The sequence below is a fragment of the Medicago sativa genome, chromosome 3 (assembly GCF_051527215.1).
Source record: "Medicago sativa cultivar Bolivia chromosome 3, Bolivia_mono, whole genome shotgun sequence".
NCBI lineage: Eukaryota > Viridiplantae > Streptophyta > Magnoliopsida > Fabales > Fabaceae > Medicago > Medicago sativa.
In genome coordinates this window covers 94,665,757-94,677,418 of record NC_140751.1, presented here as the reverse complement: position 1 = coordinate 94,677,418, position 11,662 = coordinate 94,665,757, and the positions used below count along the sequence as shown (strand labels likewise).

At 29.4% G+C, this 11,662-nt stretch overlaps 1 protein-coding gene across 1 annotated transcript; it reads right to left on the bottom strand.

Annotated features, from left to right (window-relative positions):
* Positions 1-777: 777 nt before the first annotated feature.
* Positions 778-2,929, bottom strand: LOC146942229 (homeobox-leucine zipper protein HOX15-like). Its single transcript, XM_085756175.1, has 3 exons — positions 2,420-2,929; positions 1,909-1,988; positions 778-1,532 (listed from the first exon to the last, which is right to left on the bottom strand). Exons 1-3 carry the CDS (start codon positions 2,888-2,890, stop codon positions 1,193-1,195), a joined length of 891 nt encoding a protein of 296 aa, XP_085612301.1. The 5' UTR covers positions 2,891-2,929; the 3' UTR covers positions 778-1,192.
* Between the last annotated feature and the right edge of the window lie 8,733 nt (positions 2,930-11,662).

Sequence of the window (11,662 nt, the reverse complement as noted above, 5' to 3'; positions counted from 1 at the left end):
TTCTAAAGCAATAAAAAAATGTATTGACTAAAAAGGAGGGAAAAAACAATTTACTTCATATGAAAAGAAATTGATTTTTGAATTAGCACTTGGTATTGATGCATCTGGTTCATTCTCTTGTCCACACAGAAGATTACTGTTCTATTTGATCTTGATTTTGGTTACATTCTTTTTTATCTTGTACGAGGCAACATTGGACTTATAATTATATGCTTAAGATATCCAAGAGCTTATTTTTGCCGGTTGATAGAGTGACAAACACCATCTAAAACCCTACTAGCACAAAAAGGGATTTGAGTTTGAACCAGCACAATCACTAAAAATATTTAATCTAAGGAACTTAGTATTTTCAAGTTGAGCCAAGTCTTGCATACAAAAAAACTACATATTGTTACCACACCTTTTTACTCAAACCATGTAAATTCATGTCACTGAATTAAATTTAAATTCATGGACATTTTGTAAATATATTGTTTTTTTATTTCTCCTAATCACTATAAATTTTTTATTTTATTATAGTCTTTGAAAATATATCCAATTTCGCTATCAATCCTTATTGTTTTGTTTATTCCTTGCAAACTTTGTTTGTGTTAAAAGTGGTCCTGAAATATGTTGTAATATTTACTCTGGTCCTTTATCTTTCATATTAACCACTAAAGTCAAATATTCTATATACATCACATGGATCGACTCCAATATAATAAAATTTTGCATGGACTAAACCATAACAATTAGTATATTTGTAAGGACGAAGAACAAAAAGTATTTTTGGAATTAATAGCAAAAAAAGGATATATTTATTAAACCAAATGCGTATATTTCAACAATTTTTTAAATACATCCACGAAATGAAAATAATTGTAAGAACATAATTGTTACCATACTTTATGAGTAGCACAAGGATCAGTTTTAATTTGTAGATTGTCACAAATAACTAATTAAATTTATTTTGTCAAAAAAAAAAACTAATTACAATTTATAATCATTGAGATTCGCATAATCGGCTATATCATCATGTCCACCACATAAGCAGCACGTACGTGATGAGAAAGCTTGATCAATCTCCGATCCTCATATTCAATAATCGGCTATCATGAATTACTATCCAATTAATGAGAATTGTATATATCATTAATAAAGCAAAATTATCTGAAAATGAAACTGTATTCATTTAGCCTCCCTAGCTAGCTAGCTAGCTAGCAATAGTTGCAGAAGATTTGGCGAACGTATAGTTATTATTATTTGCATAGAAGTGAATTTGGGCCTTTGGGCAGAGAATCAAAGCCGTGGTGTGAGAGGAGCCATTCTCATCGCCGGTGCCGGTGCCGGTGCCGGTGCAAATTCTTTTACAAGAAGGGCAAACTGTAAGACTGGCAACCGGAAGCTGCGTGTAATTATTTACTGGTTGTGCCGTTGTTTTCATGGACTTAAGCTCTTTCAACTCCTCTTCCAGCCTCTTGTTCTCTTCTGTTAGAGTTTCATAACAATGCTTCAGTGCCTCACAGTCCACTTCCGTTTGTTTCAGCTTTGTCCTGCATATATATTATATGGTAAATGATTACATTTAAGAATTTTGCTTGTGTGTAAATTTTACACATGCATTCTACTATGTGAAAATATATAATTTCATTTGTTTGATAGCATATGAGATATCATAATCATTAATCGGTGACAATTTATTATATCTAAAATAATTTTGAGTTGAAATTAACCAAGTATCCTTCGCACGCTCAACTGCGGAGATTAATCTTTTGAATCTTGTGGGACTTAAATAGACGACAAATTATCCTTAAGAGTTTTAAGGTCGCTTGCATGTCTAACACCGGATTCCAAACCATAAAAATATTTATAATAATATTATGTAAAAAAACATGGAGAGAATCATGATTGTAAATATAGAATGACAACCTTGCCCTCCTGTTTTGAAACCACACCTCCACTTGTCTCGTCCGAAGATTCAGCTTGCTTGCCAATTCTTGCTTTTGCTTCTGATCATGTGTCAAAGGAAAATGAGAAATCAAACCAATTCATGACTTATAAATAACATCATATTATATAGTAGGGTTAATTATGTTTTTTCTCTCTACTAGTTACTACTTGAATTTAGTCCATCAAAAAATTTATTCAATTTAATTACTTTGCTTTACAAGGACTAAATACATGGACCAAATGCACTCATTTTTATTAAAAAAAATTAATAAAATAAATGGGTAAAATTGAATAAATTTTTTAAATGGACTAAATTAAAATAATACTCGTTTTATAGAGATTAAAAACATTTAATTCCTAAAAAAAACTAATATCTTTGTAAAAAAAACATATTTAATTATGCTCACTAATTATAACCAATTAATTTGCTCAAATAAATTCTAACCAAGTACATGTTAGTTAATTTAATGAAGAATTTGAAGATATATACCGGATTGAGAGTACAATGATCTTTGAAGGTGTCCTCCAAGATTGAGGATTGTTCTTTGGTAAGCCTAAGTTTCTTCCTACTGGAGTTATCATTTACATCATCAGCATCAACAAATGAAATCTTCTCTGGCTCATGATGTACTTCTTGGCTGTTGAAATCATTTCTCTCCCTCTTGATGCTATTAGAGGAGTTGGAAAATGAAGACATCACGCTAGTAGAATTAGAGGCACGTTGATGCAAATTATAAATAAACTCATCCGATTCAGTCTTTGTTGTAGTAGTAGCTACTTGATGATTATCTGTCTCTTCAATATTATTATTAGGGGATCCAACTCCTAAGGTAAGAGAATATGGGTATGCCTTATTACATGGATCCTCCTCTTCCTCCTTAATCTTCTTGCTTTGTTTATGTCTTTGTTCATGAAGGCCACGACCAAGACCAAGAGAAATATCAAAATTCATGGTGTTCATGAGAATGTTTGAATATTTAAAATATTTGACGCATGTATTGCTTGCGCTCTTATGTAAATCATCATATATATAACGACCAAAAAGAGGGTGCGATTATGCGAGTGTGGTAGATGATAAAGAATATGGAGAATGAATATAATTTATGTTTGGGTGGGGACTCCTTTATCTATTTATTAAGCAACGATTTTGGAATAATTGTCATGATTAATGCAATACATATTCTAGAATGTTCATTTATATTATTTATTTATTTTTATAAATCAGTCATGAATAGACTAATATTTTAATTAGTTAGTTAAAATGTAAACTCTAAACTCTAAATATTCTTTTCAAACTCCTTCCACTATAATAGATTAATTATTTAAATTTAAGAATTTTAATAACATTGATGTTATCAGGGGCGTTGCGTTATGGACTATCTAAGTATTCTTTATATACTTCTTCCCCCTCAGAAGTCGAGGCTCTAAGCCTTCTTGAAGCCTTAACCTTCGCTGACAATCATGGCATGGCGTCTGTCATATTTGAGTCTGATTGTAAGCTAGTTGTTGATGCTATTTTTTCCACCTCTACTCCTCTTAATGAGTTTGGAGATATAATCTCTAGATGTAAGACCTTATTAGCATCTCACAGTAATTATTCTGTGTTTCATGTCAGGAGGCAAGCAAATAGGGTAGCTCATAACATAGCTAGAGCTTCCTTATCTCATCCTAGCCCCTACCTTTTTCATGATGTTCATGATTACTTGTATCCGCTTATTATTAATGAAATGAATTAATCTTACCTTTGCTAAAAAAAAATAACATTGATGTTATCATTGGTCTGTAAATAATATTTTTTATTGGATGTCAAATTTAAAATTATATAAAATAAAAAAAAAGTTTTTGTAAGAAAAATAAATAAAACCATATTTCTTTCTATTTTGGTGAAATCATAGAAAATAGGAGATATAGCATCCTATAAAAATATTCCTATATTCGAATATTTAAAATCTCATCTCTCTTTTGACAAACAGGTTGACCACTAGAAACTCTCTTTTTATTTATTCAAAAAAAAAAATACGTTTTTTTATTGTATAAAAAAAAGAAGTATACATCATGCTACATTATTAAAAATTTCTCCCTAAAAAATGAAGTAAAAAATTGCTTTGATATGTTTAGATTATCGCTACTTTTATCTTAAACTTTTGACGTTTAAATATATATATTTAATTCATCCTGTGGTAAAAAAATGCTAAGTTAGCCAATGAAGTTTTTATAATGTTCTAAATATGTTTTCAAAAAATAATTTAAAAGTTTAAAAAAAATTAAACAAATTGGGTCCGAAATTGCGTGCAATATTTTTCTTTATAGAGACTAAAAAAGCAATGAAAACCAAGTGAAGATTAAACTTAGACGATCCTTATTGATAAAAAAAATATATTTAACCTAAAAGAAATCAATAATACAAGGTGGAATATGATTGAAAAGTTTGGAGACTAGCCATAGATAATGTCATTGTTATCAAAGAATGAACTACGTTTCCTAACTAAACTTACACTAAAGTTTGCGGGACAAATTCAAAATATCACAACAAGCTTTAACAGTAAAACTACCAAAATGAGTGTCTTTTCCAGGACTTGATCAACCACCACCTTTGAATCCATTTCGAATATTACATTTTCAACACCAAGCATTCTAAAAATATATTTAATCGTTCAATCAAAGCATGTTAATTGTGGCACCATTTGATTCACGAAAATAACTAGAAGCGCTTGAAGAAAAAGAAAAACATACATTGGTGGTTTGAGTTGAGAGGCGCCCATCAAGAAAGCAAGTAGGAATGACAAGTGAAAAACGAAAGCAACATCTTCTGGGAAACATGTTTCTTAAGCTTTCAAAACAAATAATTTATCCATGTTTTTATTAATTCTAAATTTCTTTTTAGATGATGTGTTTTGGTGCTTAGCCACTTAATTTGCTGTATCTTGAGAACCAAATGCACTAATTAGTAGTATATGTTTACCAAACTCATTTGTTTAATTATTTGCATTTCCCATCAATCGCAAGTTGCTTGAGATCAAAGTCAACTTTGGATCAGTGATTTGTTTTGATTTCTCAAGGATCAGAAAGAGACAGCCACTATATATAATTTTGAGAACCAGAAACTCCGCATTAACCATTTGGTAAGAATTTCAATGTTACAAATTATACATGATATTGATAATAATCAATGAAAAGTTGAAAGAATGGGTTAAAAAAACATACCAGCGGTAGGACATAATTCAATTAGAAGAATCATGATTGAGCAATTGAAATTGAAGTGACGAATAACACTAAACTATGTGAACTTTTTCGCTTTTAACTGTTGTGTAGAATTTATTAAAACTTTATAAAACGGGTTTTCTAAATTTTTTAGGACGTTTCAAACAGTAACTAATTAGGTGAACTAAGGATTTTCTATCATTAGTATATTTTAATATAATCTCTAAACAGACAACATTCTTTGCCCGATTAGACAGATATTGACTTCAGGGAAAAACATTATTTCAACCAAATTATGAATAATTGGGATACAGTGTCTTAATGGTAACTGAGTTGTTATTCTTATTACTCCCTCCGTCCCGGAATAACTGACCCATTTTCTAAAAAAAAATGTCCCAAAATAACTGACTCATTTCAATTTTCAATACAACTTTCATCATTCCCAATACAATATAACACTAAATAATACTCCCTCCGGTCCTTGTTATAAGAAAAAGTTGACTTTTTAGGTTCATAGAATAATTAATGTATCTTATTCTAAATATAGACTAGATACATCACTTGCACAATGAACCAAAAAAATTAATTGTTTCTTATAATAAGGACCGGAGGGAGTACTACTTTTATCATTCCCAATACAATATATTACACTTTCCCCTTTATTTATACATTTTTCTTAATATGTGTGAAAAACAAAATTGCGTCAATTAAATTGGGACGGAGGTAGTAGTATTAACCGTCTTCTTGACTCAAGGGGAAGTGTATAGTAGTGTCTTAATATTTTTTTGAGAAATGATATTTTGACAACTTTTGGACAACTTTCTCTCTCATACTCACATGATGTTGTTATCCTCTCTCTTCCTTTTTCTCTCTCCATTGTTTTTGACCAATAAGAAGTGAAAAAAACAAGGTTGTCAACAAAGTTGTCATCAAATAGATGTCAAAATATCATTACTCTATTTTTTTTTTCCTTACATACAATAGTTTAAATTTGAAGGATGGATATCCAATGCGTGACATTGATGCGGATTCTAAAATTAAATTTCATATTCTTCTAGACATCTTGTTCCCAGTCGCTAGCTAGCTAGCAAGTTGGTGAAGAAAGTAAAAGGCATGTACATATTGATTCCTTTAATTTCGTTGTTTCTCATAGATGGCAATAGATAAGTGGTGCAACGTTGACAAGGGCAAGACAAAGCGTAGGTGGACTAACCAATAATTTGGCATGATTGGGTATTTGATTCTTTAGGAAGATTATGATGATGACTAAGAAGAGTAGAAGTTAGCAATGATGGAGGTGATGAAGGTAGAGACAAAGTGTTGAAGATAAGGTAATTTTCGATATCGGATTTCCTGGCATCACGATTTCCACACATGTACACAGAGTCCATAGATGACTATTGGATTAAGAAAAAATTGTCTAACTTTCAAGTTCGATATTATCTCAATTCAATAGTCATCAATAGTCAATACATTAACTATTTTGGTGTATTGGAACAAAATCGAGGTTAGGGGACTAAAGACTATGTTTCAGACATATTGTCCGTTTTAAATTCAATGTAAACCTTTACGATTTTATTCAAAGATGTTTCGTTGTATTGAATAGCATGAATATTTATATAAACTAATTTTAACCTCAATTTTCAAACAATGTTGGAATATTTTGGAGCACCAGAACATTTATTATTGCTGAGAATCCGAATTAGTAATTTGTATATATGTTCCGGCCTTTAAGGGCAGTCCACTAATGGGAATTTGGGTTTATGCTCTCTGTTAGGCTTTTCCAAGTCCACTCTTTTTCTTTTGTTCTTTACCAATAGTACATGTCAACAAAGCCACCACTTTTGTCTGCATTTAGAATTTGATTTTGATTGTAATTTACGTAATCATTTTGCTGTACTATTGTCGTTCATCAGCTGGTATCTAGTTCCTTCCTCTTTGTCTTTGGATTCATTCGCTCATTGAGTAACACAGGGACAAGTCAATGCCACTAGCAAGTACCAGTAGCAACCAACGTGTCTTGACTCTAATTTTCATATAGGGGCATGATTTTTTATTCCTTTTTTTAGGGAATATAAAAAAATAAGGGTATGGTTTATGCTTAGAAAATAAGGGTATGGTTTATGCTTAGAAAATAAAAAAATATTTTGCTTGTTCTTTTGTCCTTAATGGTCGGTTTATATTCATATTAATGTCTAAATTATGATCATTTTATGTTCAAGATGTGTCCGAGTTAGGTCAATATAATATGTGTAAAGCTTGGCCAATTCAACTCATGTATGTCCATATTATGTTTAAAAAATGTCAAGGACATATCGGAAAAATGAAAATGAATTTTGGGTAGATGAAAACTAAAATCAAAATTCTTTATATTTTTAAAAACAACAAACTTATTTAGTGATTGTTTGGATACACGGCAAAAGTGGCATTCCCGTGTCCTTGGACAATTTTGCCGTGAAAATAACAAAGCTACAAAATGTAGCATCAGTGCAAACGTGAGTTTTTTGCACTTCCACTGCTACACAAACACATCATTAATCATAGTTCATATATTGATCATATCAAATTAAGAAAAGTATACTATATAACACTTAACTCATAGATTGACTTTGAGATATCACAGTTGTGTGTTAATTTGATATCGTATTTATTACTTCTTCTACTAACAAAACAAAATTAAGAAGAATATATTGGAATTTTTTGGCTCTCCTCTGAGATTATATTTAACGTCATTAATCATCGCGTGGTGTGATACTAAGAACAATCTTAATCCCGGCATCTTAATATTAGACTTTTTGAAGCCCTGTTTTTGGTATCATTTGACACATGTCAACTCAAAACACATGCCACCTAATAATCATACTTCTCAAAGATTCTATTTTTTAGCTACTTTTGGCTCAAAACACAAATAATAAGCAAGGCTGGAATTCCTTTCATTTTAAAGGCAACATCCTTACACATACACCAACAAATAAGTCATTACGGCAGGCTATGAGACAAACAGACTTCCCGTTTCAGCACAAAGCTTTCTCACTTTTTATCTTCATCTCCCAATACTTCTATTTCTATGCTTCTCTTCATCTGTGCAAACCTGCAGAAGAAAGTGATCCAGGTTGTATGAGTTAGAGGATTTGAAATTCAAAATTTACTTCCATTTTGGTTTTCATTTCAGGTTGTATTTCTTTCTTCTCTCTTTTGCATTCCATTACTCATATTCATAAACCCTTACTACTTCAAAATCACAACTATCTCTTTTGCTTGATTTAGAAAACAATACAATTTAGTAACCATATACATGTTCAATTTAGAATTTCTTCATTTCATTTTGTTATTGTTCCTATTCCTTCAAAGATAGTGCTTTTGTTATAAATTAGTAACTGCTCATGGGATGTTTATGTGTTTTTTTGTGCTTCAGTACAAATTTTATGGTTATGAGATGAGAAGTAGCTTGCCATGTTTTCCCTCAATATGATGATTTTTATTTGCAAGCACAATTAAGGCTGGTATCACTCTTTAGATTTTCATGTCTCTGTACTTGACTTTGACATTTGTATGCTTTCTTTATTATTGAAAATATATCTAATCCGCTGTCCTTTCTTGTGAGACCTGAAAATGTTGATATTGTGGTGGAGATTTCATTGCAAAGTATGATGAGGGGTAAGATAACTCTAGCCCAGATATTTCCCTATCTTGGAACATTTTCGTTTCTTTACTTTGTGTTATGGTTATGGTCTTATCAGTTAAGATTGAATTTGAATTTAAATTTATTTATATTGATTGAGTTTTGAAACGAAGGTTTGTGCAGTGTGAAAAATGTGTTCTTGGAATAGATGGTATGAGGCATCTTTAATCTGTGTTCTTTTTTTAGCATTTTATTAATGTGTTTTTTTATTATTCTTTTATGAATTCAGTTAATGATGTGTATTTTTTTTTGTAAAGATTGAGATGAGTGAAGAAGAACATGTTAATAGTTTGTTATCATTATTTTAAGTATTTTGGTATTTTTGCAAGGGATTGATCGGTTTTCTTTCAGGACATCAATTACTGAGATGGGTATATAAAAATTGACATAATGCATTAGAAATATATCTCACATCACAATCAATAGGTGGAAGGGTTTATTTTTCTAACTAATATTTAATATGATTTGCTTACTATCCTAGACCTAACATTCCAAAGAATGATGGGATCATAATCCAAATGAACACAAGAATCTGAATCTGATTAGGCCATAAATGCTAGAATAAGTAGTAATTTTATGAGTGATTATTTAGATCTATAAACATAGTAGTAAAATTGATGACCATTATGGATTGTATTACATCTTTTTGGTTTAAATCTCTGATGTGACTTTTTTAGTGAGAGAGAATTCAGTGCTTATAGGCAGGCTTTGTAGGATGACCATTATGGATTGTAGTAATATTATTGATGGTGTTTTACTCTTTTTTAAAGAAACTTTTGAAATCTGCACAAGAATTTCGACCTTGAACTACACATCATTTTGTTGACGAACATAATGATATAGAAGGACTAGACACTTTTTCTTAAGATACAATTCCTTTTATTATAAGTCATTATCATGTTTGTGTATTTTGTGGGCTTTAGTATCAAATCCATGAAGGAGTAGCTTGCTACGTGCTGAAGTTTGAGATGTTGCATACCCCTTTGCACAGTTTGGCATATAGTTTAGTTTGAAGTTCTTTGATAACGGCAAGTAGTTGACAAATTTGAATGGCTTTCTTAAATTTAAGGGTTAATAGGCTTTTACCCCCTGTAATATAGGTGACTTTTGGTTTTGCCCCCAAGGAAATTTTTTTTTTTAGATTTCGTCCTTGTAAAATTGAGATTCTTCAGTTTTGCCCCCTGAGCCAGTTGAGTCAGCAGAATCTCCTACGTGGCACGCGACGTCAGCAGATTCTGCTGACGTGGCGCGCTGACTGTATAATTATTTTTATTTTTTATTTTTTTATTGGGGTACACGTGGCATTTTTGATTTTTTTAAAAAAAAAATTAAAAAATTCTAGAAAATTGAAAAAATAATAAAAAAAATTTAAAAAAAATCTGGAAAAATGAAAAATTAATAAAAAAATTGAAAAAAATATTAAAAAATTCTGGAAAATTGAAAAATTAATAAAAATGAAAAAAATTGAAAAAAACGGAAAAAATTTAAAAAATCAGGAAAAATTAATAAAAATAAAAAAAAATCTGAAAAAATTTAAAAATTCTAGAAAAATTAATAAAAATAAAAAATGATTAAAAAAATAAAATAATCTAATAAAATGAAAAATAATGAAAAAATTCTGGAAAAAAATTCTGGAAAATATTTAAAAAAAATTAAAAAGATTAATCATTTTTAAAAAAAAGAAATTTTTGAAATTTTCATTCGTATTTTTCGAAATTTTGATTAGTATATATGTCGAGCTTAGGATTTTTCAGTGTATTTTTTCAAAATTTTTGAGAAATACTAATGAAAATTTCAAAAATTCGAGAATTTCGAAAAATTTTCATTAAAATTTCATTTTTCCATAATTTCATTTTTATTTTCGAAAATTTAAAATTTCATTAAAATTTATTTTCCATAATTTTTATTTTCGAGAATTTCCATAATTTCATTAAAATTTCGAAAATTTCATTTTTCCATAATTTTAATTTTTTTAGAAAATTTCGAAATTTTATTTTTTCCAAAAATTTTTAATTTTTTTCTGAATTTTTTCATTATTTTTCATTTTATTAGATTATTTTATTTTTTTAATCATTTTTTATTTTTATTAATTTTTCCAGAATTTTTAAATTTTTTCAGTTTTTTTCATTTTTAATATTTTTTTCAATTTTTTATTAATTTTTCATTTTCCTATAATTTTTTAATATTTTCAGAATTTTTTTTCAATTTTCTTATTATTTTTCATTTTTCCAGAATTTTTTTAATTTTTTTTTTAAAAAAAATTAAAAATGCCACGTGTACCCCAATAAAAAATTAAAAATAAAAATAATTATACAGTCAGCGCGCCACGTCAGCAGAATCTGCTGACGTTGCGTGCCACGTAGGAGATTCTGCTGACTCAACTGGCTCAGGGGGCAAAACTGAAGAATCTCAATTTTACAAGGACGGAATCTAAAAAAAAAAAAAATTCCTAGGGGGCAAAACCAAAAGTCACCTATATTACAGGGGGTTAAAAGCCTATTAACCCTTTTATAAATAATATGGTGCTATATTATCATTAGAGCAAAATTATCATTGGCGCTATATTATTTCACTAGATTCTTTTGTTTTACATTTGACTTGATTGATATGTAAGGGGATATATCATTAAGTGAACAATTATCTCATGAAAAATTTAGAGGATTTGAAAATACCAAATTAGTACACAATTTCTCAATCCGCACTCCAAAAACACGGGGGTTGTAAGATATACTGGTATAAAAATAAAATCGGTTACAAAAATTTATGTCCTGTTAACATATTATATTTGCTCAAAAAATAAATAAATTATAATGTATGTTCATTAATACAAATGTTATTTAATATTAATTG

Coding starts and splice junctions, on each gene's coding strand:
- LOC146942229 (XM_085756175.1), bottom strand. CDS start 2,890: ATGAACACCATGAATTTTGATATTTCTCTTGGTCTTGGTCGTGGCCTT. Junction 1,989..2,419: donor ATCATTGTACTCTCAATCCG/GTATATATCTTC, acceptor ACACATGATCAG/AAGCAAAAGCAAGAATTGGC. Junction 1,533..1,908: donor TTTCAAAACAGGAGGGCAAG/GTTGTCATTCTA, acceptor ATATATATGCAG/GACAAAGCTGAAACAAACGG.